We start from the raw sequence: 23,973 nt of genomic DNA on the forward strand, positions 1-23,973 counted from the left end.
TTGTAACAATGCCGACGTTTTTCAGCCATAATTTGCCAAGAAATTTAGAGAAAATTTAACAACAGAAATTTATCACCATTCACAACTGCAACAATTGGAAAGTTTAAACGAACAGGACACAACTGTGATCGTCAATGACAGCACATGCGCATCCACTGAACCCTACGTCAGTGTTTCTCAAAGTGGTACGCGTACCCCTTGGGGTATGTGAAAGGTCTTCAGGGGTCCATGGCCATTTTTGGCTATGCATCATTAACGCATAGAATAAAATTCAATGTATCCGTGAAGTTCGAGATCATAAAACGTTCCTGTTGTATCACTGAATAAGGTACATCGACATCTGCAGGCTGTTCAATATGTTTCTCAACAAACAGTGCAATTAGAGACAACTGGAATAAAAACGGCACTAACTAATGAATTGCACGTCCCTCTCCCACAGAAAATGCTGCATGACTCGAGCAAAACCATATGTTACTGGTGCAACATATGGCTTTTGTTTGAGCAAACGTGTTAAAACGAAGAAATATATAGTGAATGTGTTTTAGATATTATATAAGGAATTCAGTTGAAGAGAATTAGCATTTCAACTCAACTGTCGGCTTGTCTTTGTCATTTAGCAGCATGATCTTTTGTTAATACCGCACCAATCATGTGAACGCGGCTGCCTGAAGTTTGTCTTGAGAAACACTGCTCTACATAACTGGAATGCTCTCACACACCACAAGGAAGCAATAAAGAAATCATGTAACTCGGAACAGAGAAAATTGCCAGAAATGAAAATAATAAAAAAATGAGTATCAGCGTATAAGATGCACGCTGTTTTTCAGACCTATTTTCAAAGAAAAAAAGTGCGTCTTATACTCCGGCGAATACAGTAATTCAAAGAAAAATATATCTCATCAGGATAAAAATTGTAGTATTTTTTTTCTTAATTAATTTCTTCATACACCATTTTTAATCTGATCAAAAATTAGAATAAATAGGGAATGAAAATTTATTCAGCAAAAGATTAAACACTTTTGTTATCATTATTAGTGGCAATCATTACATTACACAGGTCTAGCTTCCTAGTTATCTCAAAGATAATTGCAACCGAATGATTATATCGAACAACATCTCCAGATATAATATCTGCTTAGCATTTGTTCAAAATTTATTCAGCATCAATAACTCCAGTGGGAATTATTGATGCTGTTTCAGATGAACATTTCGCATGGAAATATTTATAGAATATACAAATTGCAGAGACCAAGCATCTGTGTGAAAGTGAGGGGAGTGAGTTGGTAAGAGATAGGTCATTTATCAGTCTAATTGCTCTCCTCTGTACTGAGTCAAGAATTTTGAGGGAGCTTTTAGGAGCCACTCCAAATGTGAGAACAGTATTCGATAGGGCAGATTTGTGATTTGTATATGGTTAACAGCTGATTAGAGGTGAAGTACCATCTTGAGCGAAAGAGAAATCTTAGTTTTTTTTTAGAAGCTGAGGATACAATGGTTGTTATGTGTTTATGCCAGGAGAGGGCTGATGTTAGGGTAATTCTGAAAAGAGAAATCTCATGTTGTTTGGGAATTTGAGTGTTATCAAAAATAATACTGCAGGAAAATTTTTTTTGTGAGAAATAAGATAGAACTGGGTTTTACTAGCATTGAAGTTGACAAGGTTATCTGAGCCCCATTGGAGGATGGCTTGGAGGTCAGAATTAAGGGCAGTGGTGGTTGATATTCTGTGGGTTGAAGTGAGTTGTGTAGATAGGGTTTGTCAAATGAACAGGAAGAGTGCAATGTGCTGTCATCTGCAAAACTGTGTATTGGGGTGGAGGTCAACTGAAGTAGGTCATTGATATAATGAAGTAAGGGGGTCGGTGAGATAACCTTTTGGCACCCCAGCATTAGTTGGATGGTGAGAGGATAGGGAGCCATCTACCATCACACACAGTGTGCATCCAGACAGGAAGCTAGCAATCCATCTGCAGAAATCCTGATATAGTCCAAATGATAGGAGTTTGCTTAGTAAGTCTTTGTGCTAGACCCGGTCAAAGGCCTTAGAGATATCAAATGTACTTGATATCTCTAAGAGATATCAACCACTTGGGATTCACCAGATTTCTTCATGACATTTGTCCAGAGATGGGTGATATGTGAGAGTAGATCTCCCGTTGATTGGCATTGACGAAATCCATACTGGTGGTCACTTAATAGCTGGGTTCCTTCAAGGTATCGTAGGAGTTGAGAATTGATGGTTTTCTCCATCACTTTAGATAGGATTGAGGTGAGTGAGATAGGGCAGTAGTTAGATGGCAACGATTTGTCACCCCTTTTTAGGAATGGGTTGAATATAGGTCAATTTCCAGGCTTTGATATATATATACCAGTGGAGTAAGAGCGTATGCACAGATGGCATAGGATTGGAGTCAGTTCTGGTGCACAGACCTTCAGGACAATTGGAGGAATGCCATCAGGGCCAGGAGACTTTTTTGTGTCTAATTTAGACATCAGGTTTATGATCTCTTTCTGGCAAAAGGATACGGGGGGCATTGCATTTTGGGCAGTTGGAATGATTGGAGGGTGTTTGCCATTGTCAGTTATGCATGCATTGGAGGCAAAGTGTGAAGCCAGGAGATTAGCTTTTTTGATGGGTGATGTTGCAATTGAGCCATCTGGGTATGATGGGATGGGAATATTGTAGGACAAAAGTTACAACCAATTGCTTTGGCAAGAGACCTGCCGTTTGGACAGGCTGCAAGTTTCCTGCTTTTTGCTAGTTCAAATTCTGTTTTGGAAGCATTGATAATTTTCTTGCATCTGTTTCAGGCTTCAGTATAGGCATTGAAGGAAGATGAGTGTTCTTGATTTGAGCCAGTAGTAGGATGCCTGATTTTTCATTTGTTCAGCCTTTGCACATCTTTTGGAGAACCAGAGTTTAGATAGGAGACGCAGTTCAGAGAAGTGTGGGGAATGTATGTTTTCATGCCAGTTAAGATTACTTTCGTGATATGTTTGGATTGGAAGACAGAAACAATAGTCCAACTATGGGAATAAAGCATAGTAGTCTCGGAGGCTGTCCCATTTGGCACTGTTATAATGCCAAACTACTCTTGTGTGGGAGCGACTGTGTAAGCATTGTTGCATGGGGGAGGAGATGAGCACTAGGTTGTGGTCAGAATTACCCGGGGGGGGTGATCAGTACATTCGCTGCATATTTGAAAGGGTTATTGGTAAGGAAGAGATATAGGGTATTTGGGGAGTGGTTTGGGTTACCTGGTATTCTTAGCTTGTGAATAATTTGTGTAAGGTCGTTAGTGATGGCAGCATCTCTTCCTGCAGGATCTGTACAACTGGAAGAGGAAATCCAGTTAGTGTTATGGACATTAAAATCACCTAGGAGAATGATTTCACTGTTAGGAGAGTGGGACTGGAGAAAATCAACTTTTAAGGTGAGGAAATTAAAGAGCTCAGAGTGGGTGGTGGTATTAGGAGAGTGATAGAGACAGCAGATGAATTTGACTGAGTGGGAGAGGGATATTTTCAACCAAAGAAGGTCAAAGTTGGGGGATTCTAGGTTAGGTGCTCTCTGGCAGGATATGTCATAGTAGACTATTTGACTTCCCTTTAAGAAAATATATAAAGCAATAATGTTTAAAAGTTATCCAAACAGGTGCACCTGTTTGGATAACTCGTTCGCAGAGTATATAAGTTCTTTTTGCTATACACTTTGGCATTAGGTTTAGCTACTCACTGATGAAGCCTCAAAAAAGGCTGAAACCGGTCTGGGTAGTGACCTCTCTCCATAATGTAATAACAGCATACATTTCCTAGGAAATGTGTTTTTACATTATGGAAAATACCTAAGAATAGCGATCTGAACTTCCCCCACCTTTGCAACAAGTCGTCCGGTATTGTACTACGTACTAGGATCACTTGCATTTGCTAACGCTAGTGTCGCCGATACTTTATAGTTTACTATATTCGGCAAGAAACTCTCTGATTCCAATCTTTGAGTTTCTTATTTGGTTTTAAAACTATGTGGGATTTAATATCCCCTTAATTTAAGTAATGTTTTCATTGCCGAAATGAAGCTTATTAGCTCTTTATACTTAAGTTATAGTAGCAAGGCTTATACGTTGGTCATACATAACTGGTAATTAGTTTACGGAATTAACAACGCATATAAAGTATATTAATAAAGATAACTTTAATAAATAACTTCTATATTTCGGCAACGTCACGTTGCCATCTTCAGGAACATAAAGATATGGTATGTGCATTCAGGCACTAACAAAAGCAAATGAGGAAGAAAGCAAGAAACTAATATTGTTCCTAAAGTCTTAATGGTGCCCTCTGGTGGGCTAATTTGGTTGACTTGGCAGTTGGGCTGAAGTTCTCAAAATGTAAGTCTCCCAAATTTAGGGTAGTTTCATGCACCCAAATTTGTTGAGGTTAGGAACATTTTTTAGAGCTGCTGAAGATTCCTTGAATAATCTCTCGTATTTAAACTTGCTGCAGTGTATTATTTTTGTTTTCTTCCAACGAATTCTATGGTGGTTATCTAAGGCATGGTCTGCCAGCCCACAGCGGCTGTACTGGTGAAAACCGATGTAGTCTTTGTGTTCTGAAATCCTGATATTTGTTGTTCTGCCTGTTTGGCCAAAGTAGGACAATTTGCAGCTGCAAGGGACCTGCCAGGTGGGTCTAGGGGAAGTGGTTGGTCTTTGGTAGAGCAGATAAGGGATGCCAACTTTTTATATGGTCTGTAACAGGAAGTAAGGTCATATTTTCTGAGGATATTGGTTATTGAACACAAAGACTACATCCGGTCAAAGCAGTTCGCTTTGATTAAATTCTGTCTAGTATTGCACAGTTCAGAAAAATAAAAATTATATAGTTCGCCCTTGAATAATGGGGGGATTAGGGGTGCTGACTCCCCCATGCTGTTCGAAAATCCACGTATAACTGTTGATTCCCCAAAAACTTAACTACTAATAGCCTACTGTTGACCAGAAGCCTTACTGATAACATAAACAGTCGATTACCGCATATTTTATATGGTGCTTATGTATTATATACTCTTACAATAAAGTAAGCTAGAGAAAAGAAAATGTTATTAAAAAAAATCAAGAGGAAGTGAATATACATTTACAGTACTATACTGTACCATATTTATTGATACTGTAAATTTACGTCGTTTGTTTAAAAGAAGAATCCTCTGTCTGTCAGTACCTACATCAGTGTTATTATTACTATGGCATGACATCTCCAAGGGGTCCAAAGACTCATCGAGGGAGTGCACCACTCCACAACTCTCCATCTCCACAACTCAGTCAATCATCTACACCAATGCCATCTACTGCCGACTACCACTAGTATTTCTACACACAATCAGAAACATCCATGTGCACGGTGAGATTCAAACCCACTGCCTTTTGGCTGGAGAGCAGATACGCTAATCACTCGGCCAACCAGACTGGCATATATATCGTCATATATGATTCAAAACACTGTATATGTCGTATGTATTATTAACACTAGACATCAAAAATGAAAAGATAATCTGAAAAAGAAATTCATATTTATTTACAGGTATAATGATTCATGCATTGATAACAAAGAAGCAGCAATATGGTTGCTTTATGGTAGTGTACTGCAATCGATATGATGATATGATTGCTGTGCAGAAGCCTAGTCTATATACTAATGAAAGAATCTTTATAAACATTTTCTTTTATGCTAATTAATTAATTTAACTAATTAATAACAGTTAATTTTGTGCAGTTATGATTTAATACTGCATCTTTACGTTTGTTTACATTTCTCTCAACTGCAAGTGGCGTTGTATGGTCTGTAAGTGTTTGTGTGCATAAGTTTTGATAAATTTTAACTTTTTATAATAGATTAGTGTCTACATATATTTTATGCATTCATGACATACCCAACGTTTTCTTAATTTTTTCAATATTTCTAGGCTATGCAGTTTGTGTGTGAGTTTTTTAAATTGTCACAAACCTCCAAAACTTTTTCCAGTATATTTATTAAAAAAAACTTGCATATAAGTAGAACCGCACAGTCAAACCCGCATTCTCATCATCATCATCATCATTAAATTCCTGACATGTACCCTCAAGGGGTGTACAGGATATGATAGTACTACATGAAAAATTTACATCATTACTAACTTCCTATCTACAATTTTCCTCCAAATCAGTCTGTTACTTGTCAAGACTCCAACATTATCAGATCTTATATTTCTATCGTCTAAGGCACTTTGTACCGTATCAATCCATCTATATCTTGGTCTTCCTCTGGGTCATTTTCCTGCTAACCTGACAGAGAACACTTATTTTGCTCTGTTTAAGTGACTATACCACTTGAGATTAACTCTGCTAATGCATTCCTGGATACTGACAATTTCAAGTTCTTTCCTAATATCCTCGTTTTTAATATGATATTGCCATTGATGCCATCTATTCATGCCTCTAATCTTTCTCAGGACTCTCATATCTGCGGTCTGTAGCCTTTGGTCAAGTGTTTTACTTCTCACCCAGCTCTCAGATCCATAAGTTAAAACTGGTTTGAACACTGTCTTGTATACAGCTAATTTAGTGTTTCCAACTAATATCTCTCTTATTCCATATGAATTTATTCAATTGACTTCCTACTGTACTAGCTTTGTTGATTCTGTTGTCTATTTCCATATTTAATTTACCATCTTCACTAAAAATCATGCCTAAGTAGCTGAAATATTTTACTTGTTCCACAGGTTCAAATCAGATCTAACATTAAGCCATCTTCTTGTACTTCCTTCAATTCTAACTGCTGACTTACAACTCAAATAAAGACAAAGTATTGCTTGATATAATGCCCCATTGACACCATATAACTGTGGTGTATTGAACAGCTTCTCTCTTGGCACCTTGTCATATTCTTTTTCCAGAACGACAAAACTTAAATACAGATCTTTGTTATAGTCCCATGCTTTCTGAACTATTTGTCGTAAAGTGAAGATCTGATGATGACAGCCTCTATTTGGCCTGAATCCAGCTTGTTCTTCACCAAGCTTTTCTTCCACAATTCTTCTCAACCATTTCTCAAGTATACTTGCTTATATCTTACCAGGAACACTGAGTAGGGAAATACCTCTGTAAGTCACACATTCTGTTTTATTTCCCTTTTTATATATGGGTGCTATTAGAGCTCTACTCCAATCATCAGGAATTTGTCCCTCTGTGCAGGCTTTCTGAACTATGCAGTTCAGCCATTGTAAGACTTTTATACCATCATACTTCAGCATTTCAATTGACTTCCTGTCGAATATCATCTACTCCTGTTGCCTTTCCACATTTCAAGCCTTTGATGGCTTTTTCTTCTTCAAGTATGGATATGTATTCCTGACTGTATGCCTGTTGAGTGTTTTTTACCACTTTGCTATCACTGCTTGTTTCATTTAGCAATTTTTCGAAGTAATTACTCCATACTTCAAGCATATCTTTTTCTTCAGTTTTCATGTCACCTTTATCATCTCTAACTCCTTTTACAGCACTCTTTCCTCCATTTCTAAGCTTCTTCAACAACCTCCAGAATATCTTACCACCTTCTTGATATTTATTTTCTATGTACTTGCCAATATCCTCCCATGACTTTTGTTTAGCTAATTTTACACAGTGTTTTGCTTTTTTACATTTGTCTCTGTATTCTCTAAGAGCAAAAGCTAACTTATTTGCCAGGAACTTTTGATATGCTTTCTTCTTTTCCTTCACTTTAACTTCCTGTGTCCACCATGGAGTTCTGATTTTTCTATCTTTGCAGACAACCTCACCACATGCCTCTCTGTCTGAATCAATCAGGGTTTTCTTCAAGGCTTGCTACTGAATCTTCAAGGTTTGATTCCTGTTCTCAAATTCCTTCATTTTTTCTTCAATAATCGTTGTGTATTTTAGTCTACAGTTCACATCTGAGAGCTGCTCAACATTTATTCGCTTTAGAACTTTCTTACATGTTATTCTTTTCAATATGAAATTCAATTTTATCCTGCTCAAGACTAAATAGTGATCACTTCCAATTTCAAATCCTCTGTACACTCTGGTGTCCTGCACCAAGGAGAAAACATCATTATCAACAATAACATAGTCAATGAGACTTTTCTTATTCCTTGCTTCTTTTCTCCATGTGAATTTGTGCACATTTTTATCTTGGAACATGGTGTTAGTAATAACCAGTCCATGTCCTGAACAGAAATCCAAGAGGTATTTGCCATTATTATTAGCTTTGCTCTTTTCTCCAAATTTTCCCAAAATATTTTTGTATGCCTGACAGTCATTTCCTACTCTGCTATTTAGATCCCCAACAAGGACCAACTTTTCCTTTTTCATTGTGTCAGTTGCTTTTTCTAAAGCCTCAAAAAATTCCTCCACTTCTACCTTAGTAGAACCTTCTGTGGGACCATAGGCACAAATAAGTCTCATTGTCCAATTTCCCATTCTGATATTTGCCCACATCACTCTACCCCCTTCTTTTTCTTGATTGCCATTTCCTGAATATAACATTTTGTATTTATTGTTCAGAAAGATCTCACCAGTTTTTGTCTTTTTTGTTTCAGTCACCCCTATTATGCCGATCTGGTACTTATCTAATTCCTCAGCTAGCTCCATTTCTTTGCCATTCAGGCTTCTTATGTTAATAGTACCGATCTTTAACTCAGGTGATGTTGAGTTGGTGTGTGCTTTCAGATTTGTTCAAGTAGCAGACTTTTCGCTGATCGCCCTGGTTCCTGGGCAAAAACAACGGGGACCTTGTTTAACCAGGCGAAGCCCCAGCTGGCATGAAATTTTGTCATGTTGTACCATCATTTTCTATATTCGTTTAAGCCATTAAGAATACAATTTGGTCGGTTAATCCAAATTGCCATCCCATCCTCATTCATTTAGTATCCAGGTAGATACCCAACAGGGTGCACCACGAGAAGGTGAGGATTGGACATTAGGTCAGAAGCACTGGTCAGTTCTCCGCATTCCTTTAAAGGCTATGTGGAAGTCTCCTTTCAGTTATACAGCTTTGACCCTTAAGCACCCCACGTTCTTCAAGGGTCAGTTGTGTGTGTGTGTGTGTTACACACACATACATAGTGAAGAGGCTAACAAGACAAAAGGCATCTACGTTGCTATAGGCCAAAGATTTTGGATGTGGAGGAGAACTATTTACTGCATAAGAATGCATCGGAATCCTTAACAATATTATCTATCATAGGAAGGAAGGAAGGAAGGAGGGAAAGTGCAGTGGGAGGAGACAAAATGTACTGAACTGTTGAACAATCTGTTCCTCTCCCAGTGCATAATCGAATGAAGTAATTTATAAGATCTAGATTAGATAAAATAAATGATAATATTTATTTTAATTGGCAACACGATGTTTCATCCTAATTTCACAGGATTTCTTCAGATGTAAACATACAAACTAGTAGACAAAACAGTAAGGACTAACACAGGTGACAACTGCTATATACTTATAGAAGAGACTGATATTTTTAAGAATATTTCTAATTGTTCAGAATGTTTACACACACGTTCATGTGAATGTGTTTGACTAATGAAGGCTAGAATGTACTCAGACAAGTTAATATTTAGATGTTTAGGATCTAATGGTATTTCCAAATTTTTTTTATTTATAGCATATGATGATATAACGGTCATGAGCCCCCTTTCGGGAAGTATGGCACCATCTCCCCCCCCCCCAATTTTATCTGGACTCGGGACCGGCATAGCTGACGAATCATACCTATGGCTGGGTCTTAAGTATCTGTGACTGTAATCTGTGTGTTCACAGGGCTGGTTTGCCGGCTTGTGGGAGGAAAACTCCCAGATAAACTGGGGAGAAAAACCCTACAGTCCATGCCCAAGACCAGCTAATTTGGCTGTCTGAGAAAGATTCTTAAGCTCCTCACGTCACCAATGAGAATCAACCCCAGGACACTTATGCGAAGCACACAGCCACTTGGCTAATCGTGCGGACTGCTATTTCCAAAGACCAGATTTTTCTCTATTTTGTATCATAGCAGTGGTGTAATAGTTCTGATTTGTTCCATAAAACTTGATGTTTCATTTCTGAAGCATCTTGTGGATTAGTTGAAGAGAGCATGTGTGATGACAAAGCTGAGTCTTCACTTCCATGTTATTCAGTATCTCGAACATGTTCTTCAATACATTGTTCAATTGATTTTTCTGTCTGTCTATAGTAGGATGACTGCAATTGAACCATAACCAATAAACACCTGGATACTTAAGTGCTCTCTGTCAAGGCTTTGCATATTAGAGCAGTTATCTCATCTTGATAAAAGGAATAAATGCTACTTTCATTTTATATTTCTTAAATATTTTTGCTAGTTTTGGACAAACAAAAAATCAATTGAATAATTTATTGAAGAACACAGTCGAGATATTGAATATTATAGAAGTGAAGCCTCAGCTTCACTTCTAAAACACGTGCTCTCGTCATATAACCCACAAGATGTTTTGCAAATGAGACATCAAGTTTTATGGGATAAATCAGAACTGGGGAGAAAAACCCTGCTGTCCACACCCAAGACCGGCTAACTTGGCTATGTCTGAGAAAGATCCTTAAGCTCCTCACGTTGGTGACGAGAATCGAACCCAGGACACTCCTTTCAAGTGGCTATGATACAACAGAGAGAAAAAATCTGGGAGTATTTGGAAATGACATTAGATCCTAAACATTTAAATATTAACCAAAGTATTAACTTGTCTGAGTACATCCTAGCCTTTATTAGTCAAACACATTCAAGTGAATGTGTAAACACTCAGAACATTCTGAACAATTAAAAATATTTCAAAAAACATTTGTCTCTTCTATAACTACGTAGTGATTGTCGCTTTTGCTAGTCCTTACTGTTTTGCCTACTAGTTTGTATATTCGCACATGAAGAAATCCTGTAAAATTAGTTTGAAACATTATGTTGCCAATTAAAATAAATGTAATCAACTTATTCTGCTGTTCTGCCTTCTAAACTTTAGACAAATATTCATGAACCGCAAAGTTTATATATTTATATATATACTAGGGGGGGGGGATATGCCCCCCCCCTGTGTTCCGGACTGGTAGGCTGGTTCTCCTTGAATTCTGATGACTTGAATTTTGAAGACTCGACACTCAGGGTACTCCTGAGTTTCAAAACGTTTCAAAAAATGTGACATAAAAAGGCTTATTTTATATACGAGGTGGTATCAAAAGGTTTCGAGACTAGCTCTGTTTACGAGAAATTACTTTATTTATCTACGTTTACACACTATCACCTTCAAAATAGTCCCCTTGCCACTTATGGAATGTGTCCTGGAAGTCTTCTTTTCGAAGCATGTCAAGCACCTTCTGTGATTCGCACTGGATCTCTGCAGTGGTGTCAAAATGGTGACCTTTTAGCTGGATCTTCATCTTCGGGAAGAGGGTGAAGTCTACAGGAGCCAAATCTGGTGAGTAGGGTGGGTGCGGAAGTGAGATCATGTTGCTTCTGGCGAGAAAATCACGTGATGGGGAGCTCAGTGACAGGGTGCATCGTTGCCGTGGAGCATCCAGTTTTTCACACGCCACAGATCTGGTTGCGTTCACCAAATGTCCTCCCTCAGACACCTTAAAACCTGGCGGTAGAACTCACTATTGACGGTCTGGCCCCTAAAGATGAATTCTCGATGCACAATGCCACGAATGTTGAAAAAGACGATGAGCATGCACTTGGTCGAGCTGCGGACCTGCCTCGCCTTTTTCAGTCGTGGAGATCATGGGCTCTTCCACTGTGAAGACTGTTGCTTCATCTCAGCATTGTACCCGTACACCCAAGTTCCATCACTAGTAATGATCATTGACATGAAGGATGGGTCATCCACGGCATGCTGACGGAGTTCTTGGCAGACTTCGACATAGTGTTCCTTCTGCTCCTGGGTCAGCAGCCTGGAGACGAACTTGGCAGCAACACGGCACATGTTCAAATCACACGTGAGGATTGCCTGAGTGTTCTGTATGACACACTGACAATAGCAGCAATGTTGTGGAGTGTTCTCCGATGGTCCTCATGCACAAGTTGCTGAATGAGTTTGTCATTTTTGGGGGTTGAGCTCGTTGAAGGTCTTCCTGATCTCTCATCGTCTTCCAGTGATGTTCTTCCGCTCTTGAAGCATGCGTGATACTCAAAACACTTCGAACCACTCATTGCAGCATCGCCGTAAACTTGCGGAATCATGTCAAACGTGTCTGTGGCAAATTTATCCAGTTTCATGCAGAATTTCACATTTGCTCTTTGTTCTAACTTTCTGTCCATGATGAAATCGCAGCTGTGGTAACGCAGGTGGTCAGAATGGCATCAGTTGCACAGCTCCCAATGTACACGATGTCTTTTTGGCACACTGACTTATGAAGGTAGGTACTCCCTGTGACTGTGCGTGCAGCCTTATGCTGCCATCTGTTGGCGCGTTACAAACCTAGTCTCGAAACTTTTTGATAACACCTTGTATATAGGGTAGATAAGTTGTACACGCTACTTTAGTCCTGTGCCTGGAAGATAGTGGGATATGTAAGTACTAATCTTTTAGAATCTTACATAATCCTGGTGTTCTTTTAACTGTTTTTGAGTATTTATTCCAAGTCCAAAGGAAATCCTGGTGAGTTTGCTTTGGCCTTAGAATAAATTATTGAGCCATCACCTTTTCAGAGTTATCAGGCTGAAATAATAGGTTTGCAGCTGCTTTAACTAGACGAAAGGATAGTGGTCAGTGAGTTCTGCATTTGCAAGAACAGCTTTAGGCAAATGCAGCGTTAGAATTAGTCACATATCACCACAGATGTTTAAGAAGCAGCAAAACATTTAGATGTCCATCTGTCATGAGTCTGAATATGATTAGGATCCTGAAGGATATGCAAGTTAGTTTCAGAAAGAAAGAATGTTACTATGAAAGAGTTCATCTGATTATAAAGCTGTTAATATATTTGGAATGGCAATTACGGTATTGGAGATGCTAGTTGAGACTGTGTTAATATCTAGAAATGGGATGAGGGTAGACCTAATCAGGATTTAGCTAAGGGTGGGTATACCTGCTTTAGAGTTCAGCTTAAATGGGATATATTTATATATATATATATATGTTAAAGATACCAAGCTATTTTAAACCTGGTTTTAATCCATTTCCCAAGTAAGCAAACAAACAAACAAACAAGTCAAGTTTGTACCTGCAAGTAGTGAAGTCTGGGTGACCAGCACGTAGTGCAAGTCTTAGGCAACTCGTGGTAAAGGTGGAATAAGGTCTGATCACTATTCTTAGTGTTTACCCTTAATGCAAAACACATCTCCTTGAGGAGATGTATGATGCTATGCATTAAAGGCAAGGGGCCACTACCCAGACCAATTTCAACCTTTATTGAGGTCTCATCAGTGGGAGCCAGGCTTAGAAATGCCAAGGTTTAAGTAATACAGAGCTTATAAGTTTACGAAAACAAAAGCATTAGCATTAAAGGCAAGGGTAGTGGCCCCTTGCCTTTAATGCATAGCATCATACATCTCCTCATCATTCAGTGGTGTTGTATCCATAAAAATTGGACAAGACACCAATGGGCTGTTGTACTATTTACAGATGAGAATTATTTAGTTTTTCCTGATCTGGCATGAAAGTGGTAGTGCTTACCATTATGAGAATGTTCTTGAAAGGGACAAATATTCCAGTACTGTGGTCATGGTGTGAGGAGGATTATGTTTAATGGATGTACCAACTACATGTGCTGGAAAAAGGGACTACCAGCCAGCAAGAAAATGACTGGTGAATGATATTGCAGTGAAGTTCAATGTCATATCCATTGTTTTGTGGTGCTATAAGTGAAGAATTCATTTTTATGGATGACAATGCCACACCACATCATACACGAGCAGTGGAGATATTTCTGGAGACCAAGGATATTAATTGAATTGAGTGGCCAGCACACTCCCCAGATCTCAACCCAATCGAACACATTTGGGACTCAACAGGGAGTCCAATGCATTCTACTTGAAATTCCTCTGCAGAAAACAAACAAGGCATTATTCTTGCTGTGAAGGAGAACTGGACAGTTTGCCTCAAGTACTCCTGAATCACTTGGTGCTAAGAAACATGGTATGACATTGGGAGAGCTGAATTGCCATTTGGGGCAGACATATTCCACATACTGAAATATCTCTCTGCATCTCTGCATAGTTTTCTGTAAGTTCTGTACATTAATTCCATAACCATCCTTAGGAAATTGTAACTTTAGCCAAAAATGCATTGCAATTTAATATGTACAAAATTTATAATAAATCTTGGCATAATATAATTTATTATTATGTTGGCAATAAATTATGCCTGCATTTGGCTCTAGTTCTGAAATTTTTATATACAATTCAAGTGAAAATGTAGTTTGTCTTTACTTTTCGTACACCAGTGTATATGAGAGCATGTGTCAATTGCAGAAATGTTAATGTAGTCACCATCAGAGTTGTAAATTTGTATTATTTGTGTAGTATACCATTGGACTGAAGTTAACTTCTGCTCTAGAAACCAATCCTGATACTTTTTTTTTAAGTTACTTCAGGCTTGAAAATGTACCTTAAAAAGTATACACTGAGCAGAACGATAATCCACTGGAGCAATGAAAAGCATCTGCAACACATTTGAGGTAGTAGGTAATTATAAACAATACTGCTGGAGGACTTTTCTCATGTTGTGTTTGCTATATGTATATATATGTCTGTGTAGGGATGAGTGAGTAAGTGAGAGAGAGAAAGACAAAAAGAGTAGTTCAATAGTTGATTATTAGATGAATACATAATCTTTTATATGTGCAAAATTAACTGCAAGCACCACATAACATTGTTTGCCAGCCAACAAGAAAATTAGTTGACAGCAAGTGATTACACTTATCTGCTAATTAGCTCGTTTCTGGATTAATGTTAAATTTTAATAATGGAATTTTGCTTTGCATTTACATGAAATACCTCTAAAAATGGAGTAATACTGTCTGATCTCCCCAAGATTAATTTGTCTTCTCAGTAACTACCTAATCCTACTATAAACTGTTTTGTTGTGGGCATGATTCAAAACTAGTTATTTGAATTACAGGTCTCTTCACTTTTTTTTTTTTTTTTACCAGATATTTTATAGAAACATGTGGTGACATAGTCATCGATATTATAAAATGGTTAACACATAAGGGAAAATTAGAATTTAATATCAGTTCCTATATATTTTTCTTACTGTAACATGAATATCATTCAACGAGAATGCAAAATACTGTTTGCAACATTCAAATTATTTTTTCTTTATGAAAAACTATTAGCAGTTTGTTATCCTAGTTGTGAAGATATCTCAAAATTGCATGTATCAGGATGTAAACATCTGTTTAAAAAAAAAATATGTGTGTATGTGTGTGGGTTGGAGGGGGGGAAATGCATTGAAAAATCTGTGTTTTCCAAGATCTCCATATTCATGAGAGTTACATGCATGCCTCAGGGTATTCACCACAGGATTCAGTACTCCTCAGTAGTTGGGGTCTCAGAGACTGGAGAAGAAGCAGGGTTGACTGATGAGACTTCCAATTTGGGGGTACAAGGAGTTTTAGCTGTTAATGTTGGACTTCTCCTTTTCAGGAGCATTGTGATAGGAAGCTGTTTCTTTTGCTTGAATATGGTTGTGTATTGTGTTAAAATATCATCTAAGCTTTTCTTGAACTTTGTTGATTGCATGAATCATGTTTGCAGGTAAAAGCCTGCAAAGCATTTGGTGTCATGCATTACCTGCACTAGGTTTTTTCAAACTGAACTTCTTCCTCCTCATCAGAGTTAGAACAAACACTTCTCAAGTTAGTTCATCATCCATTAATGTTGTAGCCTGTCCATCAATTAAATCATTGATGTCATCTTCTTCTTAGTTCCAAGTTTGAGCAAACAAAGTTTACGCCTGAAAGTATCTTCAGGACTGGGTTAAGGTGGTACAATACCGAGCAACTGGTTGCAAAGGTGGAGCAAGCTCACAACACTCCTATCTCAGTATCTCCCATAATGCAAAACACATCTCCTTGCGGATATGTATAATGTTATGCATTAAGGAAGGGGCCACTACCCAGACTAGTTTCGACCTTTATTGAGGTCTCTTCAGTGGGAGCCAGGCTCAAGTGGAGATACCAGGCTCAAGTGGAGATACCAGGCAGAAGCATTAGAAAGGTCATCTCCACAACACCGGGCAACTGGTTGCAAAGGTGGAGCAAGATCACAACACTCCTATCTCAGTATCTCCCATAATGCAAAACACATCTCCTTGCGGATATGTATAATGTTATGCATTAAGGGGGAGGGCCACTACCCAGACTAGTTTCGACCTTTAAGCCTGAAAGTATCTTCAGGACTGGGGTAAGGTGGAGTACCACATTACCCCAGTCCTGAAGATACTTTCAGGTGCAAACTTTGTTTGCTCACACTTGGATAAAGGATTAAACTAAATTTATTATAGTCTAACCAAGTGAAAAATAAACTTTCAACATCTTTCTCTAAATCCAGAGTAATTTAATAAAAAGGTGGCACACCGTTTGGCAACTCCTATAGGTGGAGATGACCTTTCTAATGCTTCTGCCTGGTATCTCCACTTGGGCCTGGCTCCCACTGATCGCCCTCTCCTTAATGCATAACATTATACATATTTGCAAGAAGATGTGTTTTGCATTATGGGAGATACTGAGATAGGAGTGTTGTGAGCTTGCTCCACCTTTGCAACCAGTTGCCCGGTGTTGTACCACCTTACCCCAGTCCTGAAGATACTTTCAGGCACAAACTTTGTTTGCTCACACTTGGATAAAGGATTAAACTAAATTTATTATAATATAATACAGTTTGCATTTATATTATAGTAATATAAAACATTTCTGAAATACAAGTGTTTTTTTACGTGTTTTGTATTTATCATATTTAGTACATGCTAAGAATGCTTAATTTTGAATGTCATAAATCTTTTCATATTTTGTTTCTAGCATGACTAAAGTCATGTTCTGAGCCATTCCATGATCTTGCTAACTGTGGTTTTGCTGACTTGGATTTTCCAAAACCTACAGTCCATAAGTAGCATGGAGAACAACCTGTGTTGTTGCTATGTGAATTTGGATTATACTCTAAATTATGCATCAAGATTATAGTATAAGTTCAGAATAAAATGCATAAACAAACATGGAATGCAACTGAGAATTCTCTGCATTTAATAGATGTTTTAAAATTCATCCACTGACTATCACTTACAATGTATATCATCTCTCTCTCTCCCCCCCTTAGTTTTTCACTGATAATACTCACATCATTGAGTGCTTCATCTCTGCCAACCTGTTCCACTAATTTACCACTCTCCAAGCAAAAATTTAGTTCTTAACCTTTGCTAAACACACTCTTACATAACTTCCTGGATTGACTCCTTGTTCTCTCTACCACAGCTAATCATGTATTGGAAAATTTGTTTAGCATCTTATCTAATAATCCCTTTTAGTAACTTGTTTTATATGTTTCCATCATATCTCCTCTTTTCTGCCTATTAACTAAATTCTGTAACCCACCAACTTTATCCTCACAGAGAGCATGCCACAAACCACTCGCCATTTTGTTACTTCCTGTCTCTCTCTCTTCCACCACTTCCACATTCCCAAGAAACTGAACAGATCACTTCTGTGCATAATAGCCTCGAATGGCTCATATCAAAGACATATAAAAGAAAGACAATAACTTGTTTATCAATGCATGTCATTGTGTTTCTTAAAATTCAAATGATCCTTGGGGATATTTTGTCACTTTTTTTTTGCAATATGTCCTCTGAACTTCAACTCTGTCCACTATTATTTTTATTCCCTAGTCTCAACAATTTCTTACAGTCCATTTCCATCTCTATAATACATAACTTGTAGGGTTTTTTATTATTATTATTAAGTACATAACTTTACAATATGACAAGTTGAATTGGCAGCCATTTTCCTATGCCCAAACTACCATTCTATTTTAGATCACTTTTAAAATCCTGAAGTTAATAATGTTTTTTATGTTTTTTTTATGTTTAAAATTTTAATGTTTTTAAAATCCTGAAGTGTGTTAATAAAGATGATGCAGGATCTCTGCATCATCTTTATTAACTCTTGCTCTCCCCAGTTTAGTATCATTGGCAAACAACTGGGATATTCCTCTTTCAAAATATTTCCATTATCATTGATTTACAGCCATGGTAAAGAGCTGTGTCACACACACCACTGGTCCTGTCTTCTCTTGATTATACTTTACCATGTACTATTTTCTGTCAGCCTCTTATTCATGTCCATCCAGTATATCAATACATAATAGAGCTCCTTGCAGCATCCATCAAATGCTTTTGCAAAATTCAGCAGTATCATAGCATAGCCATTAACTTTATCCAGGCCACCTGTCTTCTGTTAGATCCTAAATGAAGGAATCTTGGAAAAAAATCATTCATTTGGAATTTAACATATAAAACTTGCTGACAAAGAGAAATACCTGCACATCAGCTGTAATTAAAAGTGAAACTTCTTCACTTTATGTAAAATTTGTATTCTTTATTTCAAGTGCTGCCTTATATTTAAGCTAATGTGATTATATTAAGATTTCATTTTTTAAGTATGTCTAAAAAGAGAGATAATCTGATTTAAATTTAAGCCTCACTTAAGCTATGTAAAATTCACTGTGAGTCATCTAAAAAGTTGCTAAGTAATAATTCCTGGAAGTCATAAAGCTACACGTGTACAGCGTAACGCTAGCGGCTGTAGCTTACTCGGAAAATTACGTTGCCATGTATTCTGTGAATCCAAGTATAACAGCATCGTAAAAGCGAAGGATGAATCCAAAGGGGTGAAAAGATAAGGGCCATGTGCAAAAAGGGGACTGAGAAAAGAGGGCGCTATATAGAAGAATATGAGGGGTTTTGCCCATATCGGAAGACTCTCTCTGGTCGTAACGTTTTCCTGTTTTGGTGGTTCAGAAGTTAGCGGGCAGTTTCGCATAAGAGGAGGGGGGAAGTCTGTGATAAGATGTCGGACTGCTAGCATTCTTAAAATGAAGTAGGATTCTATGCAAAGCTGAAGGTAAAAATTCCAGTCCTAGCAGAATCAAGCCGTCGCTGAAAAGTCCCATCGAGTTGTTCTTGAAACACAAAGATTTGAGTCCATTTTCGGCAGAAGGAATCAAGATAGCGTAACCCCTACGTTGGCGTATGGATAGCCAATAGATGAGAAGTATCCAGACATACACGTGGTGCAGAACGATGTGGAAAAAGTTCGGTAAGGTGCAATTACTCTAATTTTGTGTGAAAGTTCATTAGAAGAGAGAAGATTGTTTACGAATGTGAAATTAAGAACTGTATTCTAAAGAACTCTGTGGACAATTTCTATTTAGAAAGTTAACCTCCTTTGAGAATAAGAAGAATTGTTTGGAAGAGATCTTTTGTAATTTTGTATGTGATAGGATTAAATTGATGCGATAAGAATAGTAGAATTTAGTGTCTCGGTAACATTAGAATGTTTGTTTGTTTTCTCTTGCGAGTAATACTACTGAAAGGTATTTAGCTTAACTTCATATCATTTGCTATCTATCCCAATATGCAGTTACTGCATTTAGCATGCTTTATAAGATTTAATTAATTTAGAAAGTGTTAACCTCTTAATTCGAGTTTTATTTAGTATTGAGCATAATTGAGTGTATGAATTTTGTATTATGTTTTAGATATTCCAATAAACATGTCATATTTACCTGAACCTGAGTCATGCCTGATTACGATTCCAACTTATCACTTATAAAAATAGAACCTATTTCGGCGGGAAGGATTTAGAGAGTGAATATAATAATAGATTTAGGTCACGACTGCAATAATCTGAATCTATACGGCAGTTTAAATAAGATATTGTGTAAGAAAGCTAAGAATCTAGTATTGTCTCCCTGAGTAAGGATCTTTTCTACTATAGGATACTGGCTGGCGCAGTAAAATATAAATTCGCCAGTATCCGAAGAGGAAACAATCCTAGATATAAGAATAAGATTAAAGTAAGAGAAGAAGGAATAAATAACGAAAGGTAAATATATAACAATAGAGCAGCTGGTAGGATTTTGATTGTATAAGGTTTTAGGAAAGAAAGGATAGATTTAAGTAAACAGCTGATTAAGCATAAATCATATAGAAACATCGATATAACACTTCTCTTTGATTAATTTCTACCAAATATAACTCTTTGATGTCTGTGCTCATTAGCTCACATCAACAGCTTCATCCCTGTTTGCTGCAGCTTATTTAATAGGGCTTCATGCTGTATCCCTATCAAATGTTTTTGTATAGTCCAGCAGTATCATGGTTTAGCCATTCTCCCTTTTCCAACTTGACTGTGACTTTGTTATAGGAAGTGAGTCAATTACTAAGGCACAGCCTCTCTTTCACAGAACCATGCTATCCTCCATAGAATATCATATTCCTAAATTATACTAGACGACCCAAGCCAAAACAAGCATAAGTAAACATGCATCAATTGTCTCAGTATCCAATAATGTCATATTTAGAGAGTACTTCCTTTTAGCCATGAATATTGCTATGAATTTGAAAGATTACTACCCACACTAGTTTCAATTGTAATTGAGGTCTCATTGGTGAGAGCTGGGATGGGGGACTTTCTTTCCTATTCCAATCCACCTATTCCTGAACTTTTCCCTTAACTGACTTTTCCAATAACTTAATCACCACTCCTTATATATAGTAATTGCCTCTTAATTTGAACCTTCAGTCTTAGATCCTCTTTTTGTGTAATGGAACTGTGTTGCCCTCTTTCCATTTCCACAGTACTCTCCCAGTGCTGAGATTAAATTAAACAGTCTGGTTAAAGGCACTGCCATTTCTCGTCTATTAATAACACACACACACATGCTGATATTTAATCTACTCTTTAGTTATATTTGTCTTAAAATTTCTCGATATCCAAAACACTAAGTTTACTCCACCTCAATTCTTGCCTCAATCCATGTCATATCAGTCCCTGCTTTTTTGCCTGGATGATATGCACTTGCAAAGTGATCACTTAGTAATTAAACTATTTTTTCTGCTTCTATCACTTTCTTCTCAAAAGCTGTCTTCTGCTCTCTCAGAAGACAACAAACAAATTTGGTAAGAATTTTATTAGAGAATGATCAGCATGCTCTGCACAGCAAGTAATTTTGGAGAGTGGTGACTGGTTTATTTTTATTTGTTGATGCATTTTTAATGATCTGTGCATATAGTAAATGTTCACAATTCAAACAAACTGGGTAACAGCCCTTACAATACCAGTTAATATTGGAGAGAGTGAATGAAGTCAGTAAAGTTTAAATAATATTTTATTGTGATGAATAAAATTATGACATTATTATATTGTAAACGTTTTCCTCTCCTTTAAATAGGATTCATTCAAAAAGCTGTTGGAAGAATTAGTTTTAGTTCCTAAGTTACGTGAAAAAGAGACAGGTAAGCAGTGGGCTGAGGTAGAACAGAACTGTATAGGTGTATAGTTCTAAATAAGATACTGTATTTGAATATTAAACATTAATATATACATGTTGAAATACTTAATATAATGTTCCCCTTTTTTTAGAATGAAATAAGATTTTGCAGCAACTCAGGTTTGTGACATGACACTACAGACTAGCTGCACAGTATTAATTTCTGTCAAAGGTTAGCTGCACATATTCTGAACATCAGCCATCGATAGTGCTGATTTACACTATTGTAAATTTGTGAAAACATCATCACCAGTCTATAGAAACTGGAGGTTTCTATGTACATTTCTGATTTAATGAGGGTAAAGGATTAAAACAACATTATAATTTCTTGTCTTGTATATTGATTGAATGTTTTAATGAAAGAACTGACAATATAGGAAGCATTGCATTATCCAGAAGTATTATCCATACCTATTTCGATTTATTCTTCTAGTCAGTATACCCAAAGGTTTTGGAGTGTCAGAAGTGTTTCTGCATCGGGCAGAAACACTTCTGACCTTTGGTTATAGAGCCTAAAAAAATGAAAGGCAATAAAAATACACACTGGATAACACATTGCTTTCTATATAACAGTGCACTCTGTAATGCTGCAAGTGTTATTATAGCAAATACAAATGTTAGTTTGAGGACAAATGATACGGAATAACTTGACTATCCTTCACAGAGTCTTGATCTCAAACCTTGAGAAAATTGAGTACAAACCAGACCAGTGCATTCAACAATGGCACATTCTCTTAATGCTGGTCATGTTGTAAGTTAAAAAAAGTTAAATTTATTATTTAACTTTCTTTACTTTACTATACTGTACTATAATAAATTTAGTTTAATCCTTTATCCAAGTGTGAGCAAACAAAGTTTGCGCCTGAAAGTATCTTCAGGACTGGGGTAAGGTGGTACAACATGGGGCAACTCATTGCAAAGGTGGAGCAAGATACCATCACTACTATCTTAGTATCTCCCATAATGCAAAACACATCTCCTTGCAGATATGTATAATGTTATGCATTAAGGGAAGGGCCACTACCCAGACTAGTTTCGACCTTTATTGAGGTCTCTTCGGTGGGAGCCTCCAAGTGGGGGCAAACTTTGTTTGCTCACACTTGGATAAAGGATTAAACTAAATTTATTATAGTCTAACCATGTGAAAAATAAACTTTCAACATCTTTCTCTAAATCCAGAGTAATTTAATAAAAAGGTGGCACATCGTTTGGCAACTCCTATAGGTAGAGATGACCTTGCTAATGCTTCTGCCTGGTATCTCCACTTGGGCCTGCTCCCACTGAAGAGACCTCAATAAAGGTTGAAACTAGTCTGGGTAGTGGCCCTTCCCTTAATGCATAACATTATACATATCTGCAAGGAGATGTGTTTTGCATTATGGGAGATACTGAGATAGGAGTGTTGTGAGCTTGCTCCACCTTTGCAACCAGTTGCCCGGTGTTGTACCACCTTACCCCAGTCCTGAAGATACTTTCAGGTGCAAACTTTGTTTGCTCACACTTGGATAAAGGATTAAACTAAATTTATTATAGTCTGACCAAGCGAAAAATAAACTTTCAATATACTGTACAATAAACTGCACTACTGTACTTTACTGTAGTGCATAGTGAACTCTGTAACATCTAATCCTGAAACACACAGCATCTCTAGACCCATAGTCATTTAATAATTTAACAATTTATTTAATGATTGATTCAATAATTTAACTTTTGACAATTACTTAAAATTAGTATAGTTATATTAAGTATTACTAGTGCCAATTTCAAATTTGATATTTGTGTTTGCTTAAAAAATTAATACATGTTGTCATAGGTTAACATGATGTGTTTATTATTAAGCATGAAGCAAAAACCATTTTCTATATAGAAGCATAAAGACTAGTATTGCAATATATATTTCAGGGAGGATAGAGGAGATAGAACAGGGGGAGGAGTCTGTTGATGATAACTGATGTGTGTTACAGCGAAAGAAAGTAGTATATCAAGATGATAGACATGTGAATGAGAGTTCATTTGAGGCGGTCTGGTGCGAAATAGTGACCAGTGCAACCAAATATACAGTTGGATGCTGCTATAGGCCCGGGGGTATAGGAGGAGATATTCATGCATCAGCAAATTAGTGCAATGAGTGCAGGCTTAGTGATTATTATTGGGGATTTTAATTACGGTGATATCAATTGGAAGGAGTAAATATCACTTAGCATAAAGGAAATGGAGTTCATACATCTTCTACGAAATAATTACTTGAAACTGCACATAACTGAAGGGACATGTGGTGTGAGAGTGTTGGACCTGGTTATTGGTTCAGAGGTTATATGCATAAGTAAGGTGTCCTCATTACCTCCAATTGGTGAAAGCGATCATGTGGTATTGACTTGGGAGGTTGCAAAATCTGTGGATTTTTCTGAGTGATTGGAAATCGGAGTAAG

At 37.2% G+C, this 23,973-nt stretch overlaps 1 protein-coding gene across 4 annotated transcripts in view; it reads left to right on the forward strand.

Moving 5' to 3' along the window:
* Window positions 1-23,973, forward strand: part of LOC150101039 (uncharacterized) — a 592,625-nt gene that overhangs the window by 343,927 nt on the left and 224,725 nt on the right. For all 4 annotated transcript variants that reach the window (XM_090401634.1, XM_090401633.1, XM_090401632.1 and 1 more), the window contains exon 16: window positions 21,446-21,509. In XM_090401634.1, coding sequence (XP_090257760.1) covers window positions 21,446-21,509 — 64 coding nt within the window. The remainder of the gene's footprint in view (window positions 1-21,445; window positions 21,510-23,973) is intronic.

Source organism: Typopeltis vanoorti, chromosome 12, assembly GCF_054136105.1.
Source record: "Typopeltis vanoorti isolate ZY-2024b chromosome 12, IOZ_Tvanoo_1.0, whole genome shotgun sequence".
In the NCBI taxonomy this organism is placed as follows: Eukaryota; Metazoa; Arthropoda; class Arachnida; order Uropygi; family Thelyphonidae; genus Typopeltis; species Typopeltis vanoorti.